This window comes from Cylas formicarius, unplaced genomic scaffold, assembly GCF_029955315.1.
Source record: "Cylas formicarius isolate icCylForm1 unplaced genomic scaffold, icCylForm1.1 PGA_scaffold_4__25_contigs__length_36172078, whole genome shotgun sequence".
NCBI classification, from domain to species: Eukaryota; Metazoa; Arthropoda; class Insecta; order Coleoptera; family Brentidae; genus Cylas; species Cylas formicarius.
Genome location: NW_026844334.1, coordinates 3,800,984 through 3,824,968, shown reverse-complemented (window position 1 = coordinate 3,824,968; position 23,985 = coordinate 3,800,984). Strand labels below are relative to the sequence as shown.

The following is a 23,985-nucleotide window of genomic DNA, read 5'->3' as shown; positions in this document are numbered from 1 at the left end:
TGCAAATGGCGACAATGCTACAGCTGATGAAAGGAGCTAGGAAAGGATGCAGATACAGAGCAATGAGTATCATCCAATAATATAACATTATATTAAAAAATTCTGTATTTATATACAATAGGACTTAAAGAACGCAGACATCTGGAAGATCCAGAGACCGTTTAATTTAATTTAATTTAAGTTTACACGATTTTGTCGTGTCAAATTATTTGTTTTGTTTTATTTCAGAAATATAAAGAAAACAAAAGATAAAACAGAAACCGCTAAGAGAAAGGAATAATAGGAAATAAATCCTATACAAAATAATCCACGAAGTCCATGTGAATCATCGCCACCACCATTTTCCATTCTTTCGCGGGTATTTGAGACATTAATTATTTTCTGTCACAACTGACGTTTGCAGATCCAAGTAATTTTCTTTGTCACAATAAATTACTAAAATAATAAAACTCTGCAACTTGGGTTCCCAGTTTATTTCGACCACTTGATACGGAATCTTATCTGTCCGTACGTCGTAATTACTCACAGAACGATCCAACTTTTTCGAACCGTTCTGACAATAACAATTAAAATCATGACGCGGGTTTTCGTGTTCCTGGTTGAAACATCGCGATAATTTTAACGATATCGGTTACCATACGACAGATACCGAGTGACAATCTTAGATCCCCGTCGACGGCGGACTTTTAAACTGCGCCGCTACTAATGCAAATTCTCACCCGGTCATTTTACGTTAAACTTAATTGATTCGTGTTACACGCGCGTTAATGACTTCAATTTTAAACTCGCGCCTCGGGAATCTTTGCGCGGACAATTCCTGGTCGACTTCGTAGCGTTCGTAGGGCCAACTTAAATTTGGTGCGCGTAATTTTCCATTTTTCAGCCATGCCCGCGGCCATGGGAATGTGTTTCCTGTGCGTGAGGAAGTTTCGCCACAACAAAAAAGCAGCCGACGAGGATAAAAAATCGGTCAACCTCTTGGGACACTTCTACAGAAACGAGGTACTTCTGCAATAAAACGCTGCCGCCATTATGCCGCGTAACGAGCGTTTTGACGTTTTCAGGTTTTCGTAGAAACGGACGACCAAAACCGCGACATCAACGCTGAGCCAAAGCAAGAATCTGCTTTGAAATAAACCGTTTGAATTTAAAATTATAGTAGTTTTATTTCGGTTTTAAAACTCCGTCGGTATAGCGCTATCTATTGTTTGTGCTGATTCTTACGCCGCCGCTTTCGGCGCCATCTACTGTCGGTTAGTGTATTCGCATCGGTTGATAACCAGGGAACTTCTCCAACACATTCGTTCCCGTTCGAGCGTGTTAAAATTTGTCAATATCGGCCAAAGTCTTGCTAAAATCGAAATTGTGCATTCGAATTTCCAAAACTGAAGTTTCCGCGGTTCCCTAACGACCGATGACGTGTAATTTTCGTCCAATGGCAACGCCTCGAGATTTGGTGCCAACTTAAATTTTTATTTTGCTCTAAAATCGCGCCTCCCTTGATTTTAGTTAAAAATGACGCTAGTTGAAAGAGTATTCGCGAATGGCGTGGTGGTGTGATTTTATTGTGAAAGTGCACGAAACCTGTTGAAAACGGTAAGTACATATTAATTTGAACCATCGGCACGGGTGAAAAGTATATTTTCCTTTGCGCCACGCTTTGCATGCAAAATTAGAATTAGAGCGGGTGAAAAAAAAAACGTTATTACTGCCCTAATTTTGTGATGCGATTAATGGGGGTTTATTTCTGGTGCGAAGCGCACATGAATTCTGATGGTATCGATACAGAAAGCCAATGAAATTATATTTTTAAAAGTTTTATTTCTCATCACACCGCCCTCTTACGGCCCGTACGTACATTATGCCCTTGCTTGCTGTCTGGTTTTAAAATGTTACGCTCCATTCGATTTTCTACATGGTTTCCGTTATTTTAAAAGGAAAGAAGTTATAAGATAGATTAGATAGATTGAGACTTTTTTTTTTTAAGGAAAAATGGCATTTGATTCTCAGGCACCTTGAAATTATTTTTAAATTTTTGGAATGGTCGCCAGGGGGCGCACTCGCATTCTTGAGATTCAAATCCCATTTTTTAAGAAATAATCTAATAAGCGAAAAGAAAAGACTGCAACTTACAAAAGGATGTATTACGAAATCGTTTTTAATCGAGACATGTTTTGAAATTAAACAATTTTCAATAGGAGTGCAACAGAGAAATTCAAAATGATTCAATGAAATTTGAAGTTACCACTGCTGCGGACCTAACGGTTTGTCAGTTGAAAGCAAATTAGATTAAACTGAAAACCACCATTGCCGATATACAAAGTTGGGAGAGAAAAGTAATTTGTGCTGTCAAACTTTCACAGATATTTAGCAAAGAGGACATGGGCATACTTTCAAGGTTCTTTTGCTTTTATTTCTCTTATATACGCATAAACACAATTTATATCAATGTATTCAGGGCGGCCTTGATAGCCTAAAAGGAGATCTATTCGACAACCCCAAGTTTAACAAAATGCGTTCAGTTATTTTTATGTTATTGACATTTATTTCCGAAAATGGTGGAACACTCTAAGAGATAAAAGATATTTCTTAAAAAACATTTTCTCAGGCAATTGCTTTTTGAGATAGGGACGAGTGTACCTCTCTGGTCGCCACTTGGTGCATAATATGAGGTTAGGACACTAGTAGAGGGTTTGTAATCCTCTTAATGCAGCGAATAAAACAACTCTGCAACTTTAACGTATTTTTCGTATTTATCCGTAGGTATAGCTCCTAAATTAAATAATTTAAAACGCATTCATAATTATTCATTTAAAACATCACATCGTAATCAACATAATACATAATACAAAAATATAACAAATTAAAAAAAAGAAAAGGTCTCTTCTCTAAAATCTTCTAAAACGTTATGTAATCTTTTAGCTGCAATATGACGTCGCCGTCCAGCGTATTCATCAATTGCTCGTAATGGGGTCCCATTTGGCTCTTCAATTCGAATATCTAAAAGCACACCAGCAAACCTTAGGTTTTTCTTTCCATTTCTATGGCGTCACCCACCTGCGACTGCAAATAATCCTTCAAGACGATAGTGTGCACGGGATCCGACAAAATCAACTGTTTCTTTCTCTGGTTGTGGTCGGTGTCGTAGTACGTGAGCTCGTCCTCGAAATGGCTCGGGCTCTGCCCCTCGACCAGAACGAGGGAATCGACCGTCGTTCCGTTGTCCTCCGTCTTGGTGATATCGTTCAACGCTTCCGTAATATTGACCATAACGAGATTGAACCTTTCCAAGACCGTGTTGCTTCGTGTGGTCAACAGGTTCGTCAAGGCCAGGGCTAAAAGTTTCCTTTGATCGGGTTGCGCCACGTTGGGCATTTTTTCGAGCCAAGAGTCTAAAACTTTCGACAAGGTCACTTGGTCACTTTCGTTTTGCAATTCCGCCAGCTTGGAAAGCGCCCGGCTAAACACCTCGTGGGAAGACAGCAACACCCTTGATAGGATACTTAGGAACGTCGACATAACCAAAGGGTATTCGTTGGCGGCATACACTCTCCTGCAAAATGGCGCTATATTTAATGGAGGTTCCCCGCTTGAGATCGTCTTACTTTAGTATTCGAGGCAAAATGGGCAGAACAGTTTCCGCGCCTAACACCGGTATCGCCCTGATAAAAGTGTCGATCAGTCGCATAATCATCATGACCCCTTCGTTTTTCAAGTCGCTCATCAGGCTGTCGCACACGGTGATGATTTGGGTACCCTGACTCCTCATCACTAGTTCGGGCGCGAGCAGCAGGTGGACCAGGCATATGTACAGGCAGGCACGAAGGTTCTCCGTCGAGTAGTCTAAAGTTGGACAACATATTGTGACCATGTTCGCACTATAGCCGCTAGATGGCGTAAATAGAAATAAGGAATGTTCCTCTAAAACTTGGTCAATATGCATTGGATACAGTTGGAACATAACATTACCTTCATTATGCGCAACTTGGTAACTCGTCTAATAAGATGGTGAGGAAGCTTATTGATTTACACAAAGTAAAATTTATGTTAGGCTTTAAATAATAGTTTTGGTATTATTCAAGACGACAACATGAATGCCTTCGCTAATGAATGTTACTCAAACATTAAATAGCAATTACTTGATATAAAAAAATTGCCATTTGTTTTAGTTTTAATTTATATTTGCCAAGGGGCAAATAACGCGTGAAATCTGGTGTGCCAGCTCTTTGAAATCTGTGAAATCTTTGTTATCTATGAGATCTTTGAAATCTTTGTGAAATCATAATATATTTTTAAAATTTTGCTAGAGTTTTGAGCATTATACATTAATAAAATCATTTTTTCTCCTCCCGTCTGTAAAATACCTAATTACCCACCGATCTAGCGTGCGGGAAGCGTCACTTTAGTCAGGTCATGTCAGTGAATGTATTCGTGCTGTTTTGCGAAAATGTACCCAAAAACTAACGGTCGTAGAAAAATTATAGTATGCAACACGTTCGGTAAACTTTTTTACTTACTAGTTTATTAAAAACTCGCTCCGCTGCGCTCCCCTCGTGTCAAAGAAACTCGTGAGCCAAATGACGTTTACCGCACTTGTTGTATAATATACCATTAACGTTAATCAGTTTTAAAAAATAACGGATGGTAACTACAATAGTATATTATGCAACAAGTGCGGTAAACGGCATTTGACGAGTTTATTTGACACGAGCGGAGCGCAGCGCAGCGAGTGTTTAATAAACGAGTGACTTGAAAATTTACCGAACGTATTGCATACTACCCTTTTTCTACAACCATTAGTTTTTGGATATATTTTCGCAAAACAACACGACTACATTCACTGACATGACGGTCAGAATTGACAAACGTCAAAATTCAAGGCGTGGAAAATATCTCGGAAAACATCCGATTGTTCGCAAACCCGTGCGGTAAAATCGGATTCGTGGGAAACGAAACTGACGTGGTAAAGTGACGTTTCCCGCACGCTAGATCGGTGTGTAATTAGATATTTTACAGACGGGAGTAGAAAAATATGTTTACCTAAGCATATTATAACATTAAACGTACTTTACTGGTAATACATCATATTATACATATATGGAAAATTATTCTGAAACATCATTATCCGTTCGTTTGTTCAAAAATTCAACAGATTCACTTGGCATTATTGAGGCAATAAGACGAAAGGTATAAGATTAAGGGCATAGAAATATTTTCTCTGCTTTTTTTTCTATTTGGGTTTAATTGAAATTTTTTTGTACAGAGAAAAGTAAGAATTATCGAAATTTCAAACTAAATGTGTAAAACATGCCCTTCTCTATAAAAAAACTTATTGAATTTGAGTTAAACAAAAAGAAAAATAATTAAAAAACAATTTGAAAATATTACTTTTATGCCCCGTTTTGAAATTTTATTAAATTTTCCACATAACCTAAAAATTATTTTTCGAAAACTGGACAATCATTTAGAAATCTATGTAATCTTTGTTGAATGCGTGAAATCTGAAACCAGTGAAATCTTTGTGAAATCCGTTGAATATTGCATGAAATGTTTGAAATCATATGGCTGTGTGAAATCTAGTGCACCAATTTTTGGATTATTTGCTCCTCAATATATACATTTTCTAAATCGATATGTGTCTTTCCCGGAACATTTTATTGAGCTGCGGTGCCACGTTAGTGTTAGTTTTGGTTCGTTTTTCACCGGTTTCGTACGCACCTAAAAGGGTCGGCATATTGTTGAACAATTGCATAAAATCGTTCGTCATCGACGGCGAATACTCCAAAACGGCGAGCCACAGATCCAGCGAGTCCTCTAGCAGGTACACTATCGCGCCCTGGTTCGTGTCGGTGCCCAGCCTGATGATGGGCAACAGAAACGGGGCCAGTTCCTGCGGGACCCCTCCCATCGCCTTGACCAGTTGCACGAGGGTCGCGACGATCGCGCACCTTAGCATGTTGTGCTCTTCCGATTCCTGCCACAAATGAGGCAAATACTGAATGAGCGCTTCCGAATGAGGCAGCACGCTGTTGCCCATCCGCTCGAGCAGCAGCGTCATCACGTTCAAAGTCTGCATTTTTGTCTCGCATTCGGACGCCTCTTTCAGCAAATTGAACAGCGACGTGAAGCTGGAGAACATATAGTCCTTAAACTGATCACAGCTGAATTCGAAGTCGTCTATCGCGTGTCTGAGCGTCGCGGCGGCCGTCAGTCTCACCGCCATGTCCTCGTCGGGCTTCAAAAGGTCTATGGCGCACTCGTAGAGGATGGGCCTTAGTTCGGTCGACATTTTGATAACCGTCCAGTTACCGATCAGGGATATGACGCGGCGTCTGATTATCCTGTAGTTGTTGTGTTTGATTTTCAACTCCTGCACGAGGGTATTTTGGAACCAGCCGTCGAAGTCGACCTCGTCGTATAAGTCACACGCGCACAGACCTGCCGCGTTGTAGATGGCGTCTTTACGCAGGATCTGAGGCAGGTCGTCGGGCGAGACGATGACGTTCGTTTCCGCGATGAGGTCCACTATGACCGGGGTCGCGACCTCTTTGTATTCGTGCACTATCGTCATGAACACGTTGTCCATGCTCGGCTAGAATCGCGTTTCACATTTGTCAGGATAATTTCAAGGTTAACGGTCGCAGGTGCGTTACTACAAAAATTATTCAGAGAAAAAGGAGCAAGATATCAAAAACTTTAGCAACGCTCATTTTTATGTATAATATAGAACCGGTTTTAAGCGTCATGAGGTCATAAGGATCACTAAAATTGCGCGATGTAACGGTAACAGCCATCGAGAAGTAAAACCATAACGTATTTAAGAAATGCCAAAATGTAATTATGAAATAAATATTTGTAAGTTATTTGTATGCTAAAAGGTGTAACATTTGGTGGGACCACAACCAGTTTAGACAAATGCTATTAAATAAGAGGAACTTTATTGGTGGGCTCTTTAATTTGGGTTTTTTGGAGTATTCACTCAACGCAATGATTTAAAATTATGCCCGACTTTCATTGTAAACATGCCTTTTTCCATAAAGAAAATTACGTAGTTATAGATGTAAAGACAAATAATTTAATGAAAGAAAAATAGTAAGTTCGCACTTCTGGTAGAGTATAACTCAAATTTTCAAATTTATGTTAGTTATAATTGCTCTATCAGATCGACTTTCCCGCTGAGACCCCTAAAGCGATAATTTTCCTGTCATATATATCGGAAACATATAGAATGCACTCATAAAACTTGCCTTTTTTCTATTTCACTTTTCTATAATGAATAACTGTTAAGAGAAACAGAGAAAAGTAAGACACAGAATTTTGAAATTAACTATAAAAATAAAATGTTTATGTCCGTTTTGAACATTTATGGATTTATTTATTAGTTAAGTGATCTATTTTTTGCTAAATCCGTACAATTAATTAAAATTACAAAAAATGTCTGTGAAATCCACGAAACCTGTGAATTATGTTGCAGAAAAAAAGATATCAAATTTGATAATGTCCTCACAGTGATATATCGATAAATTATTTATTTATTATTTATCCACACGAATCCGAAAAACGCAAAGTAAAGAATTCTGTTTGCTTATTATGACGTCACACGCCTGTAAATAATTATGAATAACCTTTTCTAATATTCGTCGCAATATCCTCAACATTTTACACTTGCAAAGTACATAAAAAACGTTTTCAATTTTTTTCTTTATTTTTGAGTTTTTGCTCTTGCCAAAAACAAAGTCACAAAAAACCATTTTCCAAAAATCGTTGGGTTTGCAAATGGTTTTTGTGCGATACATGCGATACTGCATTTTTTCGATTTGCATTGATGTAATTATAAACTAACGAATTGTTTACCTGCTTATGTTTACTTGTTACAATATTGTGACATCACATGCCAGTAAATCTGATTGTTTAGGGCTTTGCTGTCCATTTTTGATAAGGTAGGAATAAGTGTAACACTAAATTTTAAACTCAACTACGTATACCATGTACCACAAAATCACAAGTATTTAGTTACTTGAAAATGACCTTCCCAGAAAAAACCATCAATTATCCACCGAAATAAATAACCTGCTAATTTGTTTCGCATCTTACCCTAAGACTGTATTTCCAACTGTCTCCGCTCTCGTCGATGGAAAACCCTTCGGGATCTGCATCCCACATATCCAACTCGTCCTGGGTCAATATGAAATAGTGTCCTATCAATTTCCTGGTAATATCTTGGATCGTTTGGGGTTGAAAAAAGGCCTGTTTTATCGAATGAGCTTTCAACGTATCCGGCGACTTTGACATTTCAGCGAATTTGGGGGCGCGATATTCGGCACACAGCAGTATACTTTTTATCAGATTGAAACACTGTATCACGAATCTTTCGAAAAGAAACGTGATTCCCTCGTCCGTGAACAGATAAAACACCGTGAACTCTAACGTCGGCTGTATGAGGTTGACGTAAGAGAAGGGATGCGTGTCTAACATCGAGAGCAGCACTTTGGTTAGATGAACTACGAATTTCTCGCACAGTTCGACCGGGTAGAGGCCCTTCCCCGAAATTTCTTTGCCTGCAAAACCACGCTACCATTGCTAAACCATTCGCCGCGAAATTAAAAAAAAAACTTACGACAGTGCAAAACGGTTTTACATTTCTCGAAAATCATTTTCAAAAAGTTCATACAGTCTTGGCTCAAATGCGGTTTGTAATACCCGAAAACCGCCAACTTTCTAAGGATCCGCAACGTTAGCAAAGCTTTTTCCAAGTTGATCACCACCACGTCTCTGTTCGCGCCTTGCATGATGCCCTCGATGAATCCCTGAGTCAGATTGTTCCACAAGTTCAAAATATAGACGAATATATTACTAGTGAAATCCTGAAATTGTTTCCTATCCCCTGCCAGACGTTTTGAGGCGATCGCTTTGACCACGTGGTGCAGGGTTAGGAGCGCCCGGTGCTGGATGACAGCGTCGGAACTTTCCACCGCGTGTAGCAGTGTGGGAAAGAGTTCGGGCCAGTCTTTGGGGCAGTCCAGTCGAGCGACTTTCGATATCAACACCGCCCTCTGCACCGCTATTTGGTTAATAGGTTCTACGAAATCTGATAGTAAATTTTGTCGGATCGCTTGTTTCTCGTCGTCCGCTATCCCACTAAAATTAATAATGAAAATAATCTTTATTGCAGGGAAAATAAAAATATTGCATGAAAATATTACATGCAAAAATGGAGAGTACCAAGTACCAGTAATTTCTTTACAGGAATAGCTGTGGTTAGAAGAGGATACCAACGATTTCTTGGGAAACTGAAGAACTAATAACTGATGTGGGAGAGATATTAATCTCATGGCGATATTATTTTGATGAACTTAACTCCATAATACGGAAAATCAAGGAAGCATCCCTACATGTACCCAGTCGGTCGAGATTAAAGATAATAAAGCGCTGGGAGGAGATAATATCCCAACTGAGTGCCTAACATCTGGAGGTGGGGGCACTGCTCACTCATTAAAAACAAGAAAGGAGACAAACACCGCGTATAAGGTGTTAGCAAATGTCACTTGGAAAGAATTAAGCCTTAAGTCGGGGATTACCAATGTGGCTTTGGGCATGGTCAACCTAAGGTGGACCAGATCTTCACTGTCAGGCAGATTGTGGAAAAATGTTGGGAATTTGGCCCACGGCAGCGTGCAAAGAGTAAAACTGTGGAGAGCAATGGAGGACCTAGTAAGACCAAAATTAAGCAAATCACAATCATTATTTGAAGTACACCATTAGTCATGAAAAAACTTAGAGCCATATTCCAAGCTATTCGTACTGAATCTGATACTCGCCTTCGAGAGTTGGTTGAAATAGCAGAATAAACATTAAAGAAACGTTCATCCAATTGGAGAGAAAAACATCAGCTTAAAAATTAATGAAGATAAACCAAAATATATGTATGTGAACAGAAAGAGTCAACACTGAGATAGGTTAGGACAAAACATATCCATGAAATACTATAATTTCATAATAATGTGGAATCAATATGTTAATGTGCTACTGGGTTCTTTTGATCCTAAGATTTTGAGCACCTTTTACATTGATGAATGATTTTTATGTATTTTTTTCATATAGCTATTCATATGTCATCTGACAAACCAGAATGCTAAACGTGATACTATTGACAAACTCGTATTAACTTCCTCATAAATTACAAAATTTTTATATTCGCTCCTGACCTGATAAAAGTGTTGGAAGTACATTTATTTAAAAAAACACCGGAAAAAGTTATTAAGAAAATTGTAGATAGAATATGAATGATTTGAATCATGTTTTTTCCAGATTATATTAAAACAAATGCAATTATTTACTATAATTTCAAAGATAATAAGAATTATATACACGGTACACTAGTGCCCGTGTTATTCTAAAAGTTCCAAATCTGCTGTTGGGATTTCTTACTGAATCTTGTTTCATTTTTGGTCATAACGTCTTTATTTACTAATAATAGATTATAATTAATTAAGCTAAGCAATGATATTATCGTAGTATACAATTTTACATATCTTTACCCCTCTATCTATTAAGGTAAAATGCATTAAATAAAATCTAAAACAAAAAATAGGCTAACTTAAAGTCACCTTCATCTTAAATAATTGAGCAAACAAAAATTAAAAGGAAGTGAAGCAAGTAATTCCAAATGCAACACTATCAGTTTTATCAAACGAGAATAATTTTCAATTTTTTGCCCAATGTCCAACATTCAACACAGGGCATTTCGCTTTGTGTCATTCGATTTGAGATATTTTACCTCACTGATGTTATGCTAAAAAATTTTGATAACTACACAAATAGCCTGCTTTTTAGCAGGATTTATTACAAGAGAATTTTTGAAAGTCCAGGCTGATATATTTTGAAAGTTTGCATTTATACAACTAATGGTATCCGAAAAGTCTTCTGCAGGTCATCTGCATATACACGATAGTTACATTTAGTTATGTGGTGGACAAGATGCTAAAAATGCTAAAACGGAATGGGGTGGGATGGAACCCTGTGGAACACCTCTCTTCACGCTCTCCAATAAGACCTCAGAGTAACTCCCTCAAACTCAGTCAATTTGACTGCCTGCTGTCCCTTACGTAGCTAACTCTCAAACCAGCCATCAAAGACTTTAGTCCTATCTGCTAAAAGAGAAGTACTGATGAAAAGCAGAGGCAATATTACAAGTAATGCTGAGCAAAGCTATAATTGGATCCAAATCCTGACTGCAATTTCAGTATTATAGCAGTCAATGAGAGGAATTGTACAATTTGACATTTTATCATTTTTCAAGCATTTTTGACGCGGTGCTTCAAGCTTGAAGGCATTTCGAGGGGGTAATTAACGCGTATTTGATGCGAACATCATCGAATAAACAACAGCTTACTTGGGAGCGTTCTTCCTCCAGTACTTATCAATTCCGTTTTTCATATAAAGCACGGCAATCCACCTCACGTTCACATCCAACGAATGGTTCGATATAACGTTCTAAAAAAACGGTGTGCCAAAATAATACGTCCCAAAACAAGACACCGGGACTTACGCACAAAATACTATAAAACCCCGGCTGAGTTTCCCATTCTCTCAGCTTGGTTTCGGCCGGTTTCAAAATTTCGGGGTTTTGACTGGACGCCCTTTGGAGGACGTCTAACACAACGGCATGCGTTGAAGTCAAATCCATGATTAGGAGCTCGAAATCTTCGAATCAGAGAAATGCCATATCGCCAAGCAAACGTCGGCACTAAGTGAGGTTAAGCGTGTAACATTTAAATACGTCGTATGATATTTAACACCGCATGACTGAGGTTTTGCTTCGGCTAGCCAGCTATCGTTTATAGCGGAAATAAATACGGGATAGAGTTTCGTCAATAATATATTTTTGCTTGACTTTTGTACATATTAGCACGGATAACTTTCTAAAAATGTTGGGCAAGTGCCCAGGGACGCTGGGCCATTACCGGCATCACGGAACACTGATTAAATGTCAAAAACCATTTGAATTGTTTCTTTAAATAATTAATGTGAATATTTGTGCTCTCGGGAAGACGCTAGTAAGTTATAGGTTACTGTGGCTTACATATTGAAGATTTGAGATTGCGTTATTGGCGGGGAAGATCGAAGAAAATATACAGTTGATTGTAGATTGGTTTATTTCGTTAGGCGAGTAAATATTTACATAAAATATTTTATTTTTATTATTAACTTTTTTTAAAAATATATTCTGCACATTGATTACGTTCACATGATACCAAAGGGGGACGAAAATGTAAAAAAAGTATGTACAAATTATCGGTGAGGTATAAAATGAGGGCGTTTTATTGAAATGTATAAAAGGGCGTTACAAAAATAAATTACGGTGCCGCCCCAGGGGCTTACATTTTAAAAAAAACAAATAAATACATAAGTACAAAATGAGTATTTACATAAAGTGGTGGAATCGATCGTAACGTACGTAGTAAACGTAGGGTTCTGTTGAGATAAACATTTCAATAAAATCTACATTTTTCACGCCATCCAAGTGGCGACGAGTATTTTACGCATACAGGGCGTAAGGTAACCGCTGGTTGAGGTCGCCGAAATCGAAAACAGTGGGCTAAAACGTATTTTCGATTCCGTTGACTGGAGATTCATTTATCACTAACTACGTGGGTAAATTTATAAGCTATATATGGCAAGTATACACCGCTACCTACAAAATTTTCTCAGTCTAATATACGCGGCTTTTTTATTCAAGTGGACCGAAGTGACATATTTATTTATATAAATTGTCGCCATTTTTGACTAACCATCGATCGATTTTCGTTTATTAATACTGCAAAATTGTTTACGATGTCGCTTAATGGATCAACTTAAAGCGCCAGGAACCATAATTAATTTTCATTTTGTATATTCAGGTCCTTAGATTCGGAACAGACTCCAAAATTATCGAGAAAAGAGGAGTTCGTAAAAAAAACTCTTCATACCAGTTGTCAAGTTGTTTCCCATTATGTTTTTTTATGTATATATACAGAGCAGATGTTGCTCAGAAAACTACATTTTCCGAAAATCAAGTCACTATTTTGGTATCAATTCGGCTCCACAGTTAATTGATTAAGTGTGCCTTAATAGCCGCGTTGCATTCCTAGCTAGAGTTTCGACTAGAAACAAGAAAAAAAAACAATAATACTTTCGCGATGATTAAAATGAGCGCCCGAGTTTTTTTTTAATAAAAAAAAATGGAATGTCTCAAAAATCGGACGACAACAGCTACCAACTATTTACGTCTGTGACGCGGTTTTCACCCGCTTGCACTCGCATCTTTTAAAACTACCACTCGAGTATAGTCCACTGACAAATAATCCTTTGGCAATAAATAAAAAACTATCTTACGTAAAAAAAATGTCCGCCCGCGCGCGCCCTGTCGGTATTTTTCGATAACGTCTCGACCGTTTGGGGATCACTGCACTAGTGTCAATTTAACGTCACCCCCACCCCAACCCGCGCGTTTATCGTTCGTCATGCGCCGCGGTCTCGTGTTTCCGCTTATGTTTCAACCTGTTCCTCTTCTTTTTCGGCTGGTTGGGCATCACCACGCAGCTGCACCCGCTCCGCACGCTTATGTAATCCAACGTGTAGGTGTTGTTGCCGGCACCTGCAACAAAATGGCGTCCCGTGAGTGTCTTTTAGTCTTCAACACGAAGACAGACAGAAAATGGCGCCCAAGTCAGATATAAAGTTAATTACTAATGAGGTAAATAAGGTGAAAAAAGTGATTTATTCGGAATAATATTATACAAAGAATTATCTGATAGTGTGTGCAATATCTAGCTAAAAAGGTATGTTGCTAACAGAAAAGTCCTATATTTTCCAGGGTGCTATGGAGGTCCTAACGTTGAAATGTTCGGGACTTGCCAACTGAACACTTTGCATAAAATCACTTGAAACTGAGTGGGATGCGTTACAAAGGTTATCCAGAAAATAATCCTACTTTCTTCTGAGAAACAGAACACCACATTTGTTGTGATATCGAGCTGAAGAGCATGTCTTGCTTTAAGGATGCGCTAGGAAAAACTCCACTTGTGGAGGTACAGCTAGTTTTATGAAAATATATTTACCTGAAATGCAGATAACTCAGCCTTGTCTTTTGAAACTTCTCCGTTAAAACAAAAAAACCTACTGATTAAACCTAACGAAGTTGTTTTTTGTATCACAATAATACGTAAAAAGTAAACTCCTAAATTTAATCACTTTTTTTTATTAAAAAATATCCTTATCAGACTGGCACTTATTCTAATTATAATCACTTTTTACTATTGTAATAGAATACTATGCAACAACTGTGGTAAACAGCTTAAAAAAATTACCAAACTTGTGAAAAACGAAACTAACGTGGAAAAATTACATTTTTGTCATTAATTTGCGAGTGAATACTGTTATATATTTTTGGCAAAGTAAAATAGAGACAAATTTTATTATTTCTAAAATGTATATAGAAAAACATATCTTTGATTTATAATTCAAACATGCTAAATATATAAAAAAATTATCTACACCACTGCATTCTACAGAGAAAAAATCTCTAAGAGCATATGAGAAAAAGTGCATACTATTATATATATTTTTGGAAGTTTAAAAAACATTTATATTTTATAATCTCTAAAACATGTATATAAAAACATATCTTTCATTTATAACGCAAAAATAGTAAATAATTAACAAAAATTATCTACACCACTGCATTCGATGGAGAGTAAATCTATAAGGATGTGTGAGAAAAAGTGCATACTATTATATATTTTTAGAATTAAAAAAATATATATTTTATAATCTCTAAAACATGTATATAAAAACACCATTGCATTCTACAGAGAAAAATATCTATAAGGGCGTGTGAGAAAAAGTGCATACTATCATATATTTTTGGAATTTTGAAAAACATTTTCCTTTTATAATCTCTAAAATATCTATACAAAAACATATCTTTGATTTAAAACTCAAAAATGCTAGATATATAACAAAAAATTTCTACACTACTGCATTCTACAGAGAAAAAGTACATACTATTATATATTTTTTTAATTTTAAAAACATTTATATTTTATAATCTCCAAAACATGTATATAGAAACATATCTTTGATTTATAACTCAAAAATAGTAAATAAGTAACCAAAATTATCGACGCCACTGCATTCGACGAAGATGAAATCTATAAAAGTTTGAAAATAAAGAAGTTCCAAAATGCAACAATTTAAAAAATGACTTGTATTTTAAAAACCAAAAGGACTGTGACAATGTTGTCAACGGCATTTTAATTTTTATGAAATACTTGTCTACCAAATTAACGTAGAACTTAGCAAACAAACAACAAAGAGCACGACAGAGGTAATCGATTTCTAATAACCCACCTTGACCAGGAAACGTGGGCAGGTTCTTATTCCTGTGATCCGGCGTGTCTTTCACCAGCGCGTACGTGTAGCTGTGCATCTGGATGCACCTCGAATGTTCGTGGAGTTTCTTTTCCATAAACCGGCAGGGTTTGTTCAGCACATCCTTATGGCAAGACAGCTCGTAAAACCTGGAAAAAGCACACGCGAGATGTCAAAGAAAGTCGAAACAGAAAGACAATCCCGCGAACCGACCTCTGCCTGTAGTTCTCGCTCTTGTACAGCTCGACGTAGATGTCCTGGTCATTCTTGCCGCCCTCCGGCTCCACCATCTCGAGGACGGACGGGCAGCAGTCGACTGCTTGGTCCTTCTTCGCCATCTCGTACTGCTGGTACTCGTGATGGAGCAGTTTTTGATTGTCGCGCGGAGACAGGTGCCTGCCGGGCGGGAACATGAACGGGCTGTCGTGCATGTAGGGGGGGTGCATGCCGTGCAAAACGAACCGGCCCTCGAGATGGTGGTGCTCGTGTCTGCCTCTTCGGGGGGTGTTTCGTTTCATTCTGCTCGCGCCGTCAAACGACAACGTGACGTTGGAGGGTTCTTCCGTTTTGACTTGTTGAAACACAGCGGCCAAGACGAGTAACTGAAACCAAACGAGCAACGGTATCGATCTGGTCGAATTAAAATTAAAATTTTTATTTTATTTATTAATACCTAAGAAAAATAGTAACACCAACCCTTACAAACAACACTTATAGTTGCTAAACTACCAGTCTTCTTTACTTTGCAATTAAAACTAATGAGAGAGTCAGAAAATAAATCAATATGCTCGTTATTTGTAAGTAAAATTCAATTCAATTCATAGGCGAGTTAACGCCATAGTTGGTCCTATGAAAATCAATGTTAAAAAGAGCCTTATTTCTTGCATTAATGTCAAAAAATATGCGCCTAATCTCCAAAGATGTCAGATTCAAAAGCTTCATCATTTCCTCGTAGTTTATTTCCTCAAATGAAATTCCCAATTTAAAACCTATCCCTCTAAGGAATTTACGCTGCACACGCTCTATTCTTTCCTTGTGAATTGCATAGTATGGTTGCCAGACACAGCTAGCATACTCTAAAATTGAACGCACAAGCGCACAGTATAGCTCCCTATACGTAAAGATGTTCTCAAAATCCTTCAAAGTCCGAAAAACAAACTCAAGCAATCGCATAGCTCTGTTAGTCATAAAAATCAATGTGATATGTAAATGTGAGCTCCGAATCGAGCCAAACTATAAGATCTTTAACTACGTTCTGTCTCTCGAGCGATCCGGAGTTCAAATGATAGATGAAAATTATTGGATTTTTGGATCTGCTATAAAGCTTACAATTGTTTTGTCTGCACCACAAAGAAAACCTATCAAGATCATCTTGTAATGGATGACAGTCAAGAGGTGATGTTATAACATATATATGACACCAGACGTCACAACAGTCTCTAACGAAATGTAATTTTTAAGTTTAACTGATTGCTTCCTGTTAGTGATATCACTGCGAAACCAATTTAGAAGGTCTCCAAAGATTCCCTGAGAGCTTCCCGACCAGGATGCCATGGTCAACCCTGTCGAAGGCCTTGGAGAAGTCAGTATATATAGCATCTACTTGATACCCATTGTCAAAGGCCCCCAACAGCGAACGCTCGTAGCTCAGGAGGTTCGAAACAGTATGTTTTTTTTTTCTTGTTGACATTATCCGATACTTTTGTTAAAAGTCAATAGAAATAAATCAAACTCTTGACTGGAACCTTCGGCACTGTACTAACACACAATAACGCGTTTTACCACAAACCGAAACTCAAGAAACTCAAGAAAGCCTTATAAAAAAGGTAGCTGGAATCAGTGGCTATGAAGATAGTTTTATCGATAAGTTAATTAGGAAATTTAGATTTAAAAACAAACTTCATAAATTATCGACTTTTCAAGCTGATGAGGAAAATTTAAAAGTAGTCTCAATTCCTTTCTCTCCCCAATATACAAGTGGACTTGGTAGAGTCTTCAGAGCCGCAGATCTTCGAAGTGTCGATCAGTCCGGACCAAAATTAAAAAATCTCTTGGGTAATCCCAAGGATAAACTAGATACCCTTGAAAAGTCGGAAATTTATGAAATATGTTGTAACGATTGTGACAAGTCATATGTAAGGCAAACCAAAAGATCAATTAATGTTAGATTTAAGGAACACTTAGCTCATTTAAAATTTGGTAGATTAGAAAAATCAAGTGTAGCCGTAGTCATATGTTCAACAATCATAAGGTAGATATAAGTAATTTAAAATTAGTTAAACATGTAAATAATAGTAGAAAATTAGATACCTACGAAAGCTTAGAAATTGTTAAGAGAGGGGATAAGGCACTGAACAAGGACAGAGGTTGCTTGAACAGTGCGTAATTAATTCCCTCTCCCACTTCCCGATGTGTATATATATATATAGCGAGCATTTGTTCTATTAAGTTTAGTTTTAATCTTCTCCTGAAGAGTACGTAAAATTGAGTTTCGGTTTGTGGTAAAACGCGTTATTGTGTGTTAATAGAAATAAACATTATAAAAAAATAATTTAAAAAAGTTGAAGGTCGTCAAAACCACTGGATTTTGAATAGACCTTTTTGAAGACGGTATTTGGAACACATGTTCATAAAGGTCAGAGGGATAAAACGCGATCGTTGAAGTACTCGCCTCCTGCTACCAGAGACACCGAAGAAGAGGAGGAAGTTGCGTTCGAATCCCGCCTAAAAGTGGAACGCAGGTCGATCGTGCCCGGTGATATACGGTATAATTGTTACGTGGTACCCGTTCGTTTTCGTACCCGAGATTAATACATTTCAGTGAACATCTTACTCTCGCATCGCGTTCTTTATTTATTGCATTCCAGTTTCGCTCCCCGTACGGATAGGCCAAAAATTACAGACCGTCGGTGTATCGTAATCATTTATCTCTCGTATTGGCGTACGAGGTGCCAAAAGAGTTTAACGCGTTAATCCCGAACGATAGGGAGTGATTTATCGGGCCCGTTTCAGGCAACGAGGTTTCCGAAAATTCCTCGCGACGAATTTTTTCCCCGACGCTGCCCGAAATACCTGCCGAAATATTTGAGTTTTTTTCGATTCGAATGCTCGAAACTGATGGGCGCTCTTTAATTATCCATAAATATAAATCGCATGGAGGTACAATCTGCGGCTTAGATTAAAGCCCCGACATTTCTCGTAGTTAAAAAATAATCAGAAACTATGGGGGACGCGTGGATCGTTATATCGTTATTTTATTTATTTAAATTTCTGGAAGTTAATATTTACAGGTATTGTACGACCAGAAATATAGTGCATTTATTGTTTTGACGTTCTAAGTATTTTTCCCACAGATGTTTATTCTGCATTATGTAGTTCTTGCCTGATATGGACCGTAACGAATATTTGTAGAAACTTGCAATTTTTATTTGAAACGTAAATGAACCGTTTTAAATTTGATTAAGCGTTGATGCTGGGGAGTATTTTCGTAGAAGCTCTTATTTTAATATCAGGTAATATCTATTGTTCTTAATCTAAATTTATTTTTGTCTTCTGTGCCTGTGCCTGTTAACAATATTCTTCTTCTTGTATTTTTGTGTTTTCTACATAGTTATTCGATCTGTAAACAACCACAGTCTTTTTTAAGACTTTAGATTATATTCGCTGTAGATATAGGTACGTCATAAGGATACAGATAAATATTTATTAGAACCTTACAAATAAACATTTTTTGAATGTTTCTGTTTTTTAACACATTAAAATGTGGAGACCGTGGCATGAAGCATACGTTTCCCTGTTAGAAGAAGATATGAAACAGAATTTGAAGACGAAGTGGAGATGGTAGTCGAACCTAATGAAAATTTAGAAGACGAACTACCTCAGTCTGAGTCCCGGGTCACACCGGTATCCGGGACAATGAGGCAGCGGACGCCTTAGCCACAGAGGGCTCCTCGCATAGGCGGCATATAGGGCCAGAGCCCCGCTTGGGGATCGCCCCGTGTGTGGGGCGGGGAGCTCTCGAAGCCTGGGCGAGAGACCGGGCCGCGGGGGGCTGGAGAGTTGCTCCGGGAATGAAGCAGGCGAGGCTTTTGATGGATGGCCCGCCCTTCCTCGGACCAGGGAGCTGCTTAGACTGACCAGAAGGGAGTGTAGATCACTAACAGGGACCTACACAGGCAGGCTGCAGGCTTAGGAGGCATCATCTGCTCACCGAGTGCCTTGCCTTGACATGTCTTCGGAACGGCCCTGATCGATCCGGACTCAGTGCACGGTATTGGGCTAAAGGAGTTGCTGACCTTCTACAGGAGGGGCGGCATTCTGGACGCCCTCTAGAGCGGCCTGGGGGAACAACGGGCCCATCTGGTGGCCTAAGTGCTTGGACGCCCGCCAGGGCTCCCCCTTTAATACCAATACCAATAACTCAGCAAATAAAAAAACGGACCCATTTGTCTTCGGATGCCAAACAATTTTGGTTTTAAATGTTTACAATTTCATAAGAAATTTAAAAGGGGAAGTAGGAGCAGCAATAAAAACAAGATAGCTTTCGAAAAATCGTCACTGCGTGGGGCAACTTCGTAGCGCGAAGCAGCTTTTTATTATGAAAGGTTTTTCTATCGTGCTCCTGCGGACCAGTATTCAACTTTCGCAAAATCGATGTAATTTAATTGTGCATGCACCCTGTAGAAAATGTCCTTCACATCTCACAAATATTGGTAAATATTAAAATTTGCACAAGTAATAGCGAAAGATTCCCATTCCCATTCGTAGTGTAAATAAATAAACATACTCGCTTCTATCGTTTTCTCAAGCGTCGTGGCGCCTCCGCCACCGTCCCGAATTATTTACGCGGTTATGCGATTTTACGATCGCAAATCGGGAAAAAGTTTTCGCGCTGATTCACTCGTTCTGAATGGCCGAATTTAATGTTCCTCGCGAATTTGAAAATGATGCCAACGTGCTAACATTTTTTTTATTATATAAATATTATAACGCGAATGACGCTTTATCGCTCTATTCGTGGAGCTGATCGAATTGACTCGTTGAAAAATATCGACGTTCGGTTCGTCGCGGGTTGAATTTCCCGTTCGAGCCTGTTTCTTCTTCGATTTATTCATACGTGCCCTCTGTCGTGTTGAGGGAAAACGATGCAAAACGCAGATAAATTGAAAGTGAGGTTATTGCGTAATAAAATGGTTTTCGTTTTCAATCCATTCACACTTTAGCTTAGTTATTATTCAAATATGATAGGTATCTGTTTTTGTGATTTGGTTAGTTTTAAATAATAATATGACTTTATTGCATTACAAGATACAAAAGGTGAAGTTGAAGTCACACTTCCTCATTTAACCTACAAAGCCCCTACATTATTTATTTGTCAATTTTTAATAGTTTTAGTTAAACCTGCACTACTAAGACGTCAACAATAAAAGAGAAGAGGGAAAAAAAGAAATAAAAATAGCCGTATCAAGTATGTAGCTATTATTTACATTATTTATAAAAAAAAGTGCTTGTACACAAAAGATATATAAGGGCATATATACTGATTCTTTTATTCCTTGCTGACAAACAACCACCGGGAACCAATCAGCAATAAAAGTTAACCATTTTGCGATTTCTAAAGCATTAATGATGTGCAGTTCCAATTCATTAAAAAATCAGATATTGGAAATGTCCATCATAATTAGATAGTAGATGTCCATACCAAGTTTTTTTGAATCCATTGTGACCGGTTTGACACTCAAACGACACTCGAGTTACATCAGTCGTTTGACATTGAACACAATGAACTTGTTTAAAAATAAATAATGATTTACCAATAAAATACCCGCCATTTTCCAATAAAATACCCGTAAATTCACAGTCCATGTTTTTAACACCGGTAACACCAGATGAACATAGTAGTGGAATAGACGAGATTCCAACCAGTATAATAAAAATTTCTGTCCCGTATGTAAGTAAAGTGTTGTGTCTTTTGATTAATGAATCATTTGAAAATGGCGTTTTCCCAGACCAACTTAAAACAGCATTAATAAAACCGATCTATAAAAAGGGAGATCCGGAAATAATTACCAATTATAGACCAATTAGCCTTTTGCTCGGGTTTTCTAAAATATTTGAGATGGCTATTTGCAAAAGACTCCTAGAGTTTTTTAATAAATATAAAATGTTCAACAATCATCAGCATGGTTATATAGCTAATAAATCAACAGAAACCGCTATATTTCAGTTTATAAAAACAATTTTAAAACACTTGGAGGGCGAAAGAATAGCTTTAGGTACGTGCTTAGATCTTTCTAGAGCATACGACTGTATAGACAGGGACTTATTGCTCAAAAAATTGGATTTATATGGTGTAAGAGGTAATGTTCTAAAATTGTTTGAATCATACTTAATAGGAAGGAAGCAACAAGTAAGAATAACCCAAAATGGCACTAGTTATTTTTCGGATATTAAGGAAAATAGCCTGGGCATAGCACAAGGTAGTATTCTTGGTCCAATTTTATTTATTATTTTTGTGAATGACTTGTATTTAGTAACACAATCAGAAGAAGAGAGCATAATATGCTATGCGGATGATACCAACCGGCTTGTAGGTGGAAATAATCTCACTGACGTTAGTGATAAAGGCAACGATATTTTTACAAGGGCATATGACTGGTTTCTAGGAAATAAATTGATATTAAACAAAGAGAAAACGAAGTTAATTATGTTTAGAACTAGATTATATAGAAAATATTACTATTGTAAATAACACTAAATTCTTAAGTTTACAAATTGACGAATTTCTTGATTGGTCTGAACATATTGATTATCTGCTAAATAAATTAAATTCAATTTGTTATGGAATTCGAGTTGTTGCAAATTATATGAATAAGGAAACTTTAAAAATTATGTACTTTGCAAACTTTCAGTCGCGCATGAGGTATGGAATTATCTTTTGGGGGGGTAGTGGTCAACTACAGAAAATTTTCGTGGTTCAAAAGAGAACTCTTCGGGCTGTCAAAAAAATGCAATTTAGAGAGAGCTGTAGAGGGGTGTTCAACACTGAAGGTATTTTTACTGTATATGCTTTATATATTTATGAAGCATTGATATTCTTCTTTAAAAATCGAAAGGACTTCGAACCACAGATATTTCATAGATATAATACCAGAACCCTAAATGTAAATTACCCTATTCACCGTTTAACCTTAACTGAAAGGAGTCCTTATTATATGTGCCTGAGATTGTATAATAAATTACCAAATGAGGTAAAAACAATTGCAACTCTAAAAATCTTTAAATATACAATAAAAAAGTTATTGATAGAGTTAGAACCTTACTCCATAGAAGATTTTTTCTGTAAAATTTAAATAATTGTAAATACGATGTAATTGAAATTTGTAACAATATCTGGTGCTTTTTCCTTTTGTGAAATAAAGTTGATTATTATTACTATTTACATGAATTCATCTTGTTAACGCTTCTTCAGAGCTAGACTGAAAACTGCAAAACGGCTCTGAACTGAAAACGCTTTCAGAAAAAACCGACACAGTAGGAATCCAGAAGTTTTGTAAAAAGTCGAACTATTTACAAATCTTCTGGATTCCTCCTGCTTCCTGCTTGCTAACGTTTCGCAAAACATTCAGTTAAGCATCTAAATTAAAGATCATTTAGAACAGCTGCACGTCACCGCTATTAAATATAACGGACGACATTTTTCGGGAGCAATGCGACCGCCCTTATTTTGTTGGATTATTCAAAAGATTTCGACAAAATCAATCATAAAATTTTACTGTCAATACTGCACTGTTTTGGTTTTTCAAGTGCTGCCCGCTTTCAGTGTGTTGCAACATCTAAAGGAGAGTCAAGTACCGTTACTATTCCGTGTGGAGTACGCCAAGGCCTTTTTAATATCTGCAAAATTCATTTCTATGCTGACGATACCCAAATATATCTTTCTATTACCGTCTGTAAAATACCCAATTACTCACCGATCTAGCGTACGGACCGGAGTCACTTCGGATATTTCCGGGATTTTACCGCACGGGTTTGGGAGCAATCGGATGTTTTCGGAGATATTTCCCACGACTTGAATTATGAGGTTTGTCAGTTCTGACGGTCATGTCAGTGAATGTATTCGTGTCGTTTTGCGAAAATGTACCCAAAAACTACTAAACTTTGATAGTGATTTGCGCTTCACGCTTAACGTAAATATGTGCATTAAAAAATCCTGTTTGTATGAGGGCTGCCTTTCATATTTCGGGATTTTCATAAACTAATCCTGCCATCTGGCGACTAACGTTTTTATGGGGAAGTTTGACATTTTGAGGTTAGATTTACTTAGTTAGGTTTTGGCGAAAGAGCGTTGTCTGTGTTTTTTGTGATAAATTAAAAAAAATGTGACGGTGAAAAATGGAACTTAATTAAGTTAAAGCTCCATCTAGGACTACCGTTTATCGCTGACTTTCGGACTTCAGTACTGGTTTTAGTTTTCTTAACCCATTTTGTCCCAGTGGTGCACCACCTATTCTATGATTTTTTTGTCACATTCAGGAAATATTTTTGCACATCCATTTGGAATTTTTATTATTA

General features: G+C 37.5%; 2 protein-coding genes and 1 long non-coding RNA gene across 4 annotated transcripts in view; 1 reads left to right on the top strand and 2 right to left on the bottom strand.

Annotated features, from left to right (window-relative positions):
• The first annotated feature begins 232 nt into the window (after positions 1 to 232).
• On the top strand, positions 233 to 1,153 carry LOC132701123 (uncharacterized). The gene is made up of 2 exons (XR_009618718.1): positions 233 to 1,002; positions 1,065 to 1,153. It is a non-coding gene; the product is annotated as an uncharacterized LOC132701123 (long non-coding RNA).
• Positions 1,154 to 2,735: 1,582 nt separating this feature from the next.
• On the bottom strand, positions 2,736 to 11,899 carry LOC132701203 (importin-11). The gene is made up of 8 exons (XM_060668965.1): positions 11,549 to 11,899; positions 11,393 to 11,493; positions 8,618 to 9,138; positions 8,095 to 8,558; positions 5,719 to 6,592; positions 3,606 to 3,843; positions 3,058 to 3,553; positions 2,736 to 3,000 (listed from the first exon to the last, which is right to left on the bottom strand). Exons 1-8 carry the CDS (start codon positions 11,684 to 11,686, stop codon positions 2,899 to 2,901), a joined length of 2,934 nt encoding a protein of 977 aa, XP_060524948.1. The 5' UTR covers positions 11,687 to 11,899; the 3' UTR covers positions 2,736 to 2,898.
• A 249-nt stretch (positions 11,900 to 12,148) lies between these two features.
• LOC132700652 (uncharacterized) overlaps positions 12,149 to 23,985 on the bottom strand; it is a 170,678-nt gene continuing 158,841 nt past the window's right edge. For both annotated transcript variants that reach the window (XM_060668117.1, XM_060668118.1), the window contains 3 exons: positions 15,625 to 16,013; positions 15,391 to 15,560; positions 12,149 to 13,636 (listed from right to left, as the gene is read on the bottom strand). In XM_060668117.1, the coding sequence (XP_060524100.1) occupies positions 13,491 to 13,636; positions 15,391 to 15,560; positions 15,625 to 16,013 (705 nt within the window). In that variant the 3' untranslated portion in view covers positions 12,149 to 13,490. The remainder of the gene's footprint in view (positions 13,637 to 15,390; positions 15,561 to 15,624; positions 16,014 to 23,985) is intronic.

Excerpts from the sequence above, each read along its gene's own strand:
- LOC132701203 (XM_060668965.1), bottom strand. The coding sequence starts at position 11,686 with ATGGATTTGACTTCAACGCATGCCGTTGTGTTAGACGTCCTCCAAAGG. Across the intron at positions 11,494-11,548 it reads GGTTTTATAGTATTTTGTGC|AACGTTATATCGAACCATTC; the intron begins GTAAGTCCCGGT and ends CCGTTTTTTTAG. Across the intron at positions 9,139-11,392 it reads TGGAGGAAGAACGCTCCCAA|TGGGATAGCGGACGACGAGA; the intron begins GTAAGCTGTTGT and ends TATTAATTTTAG.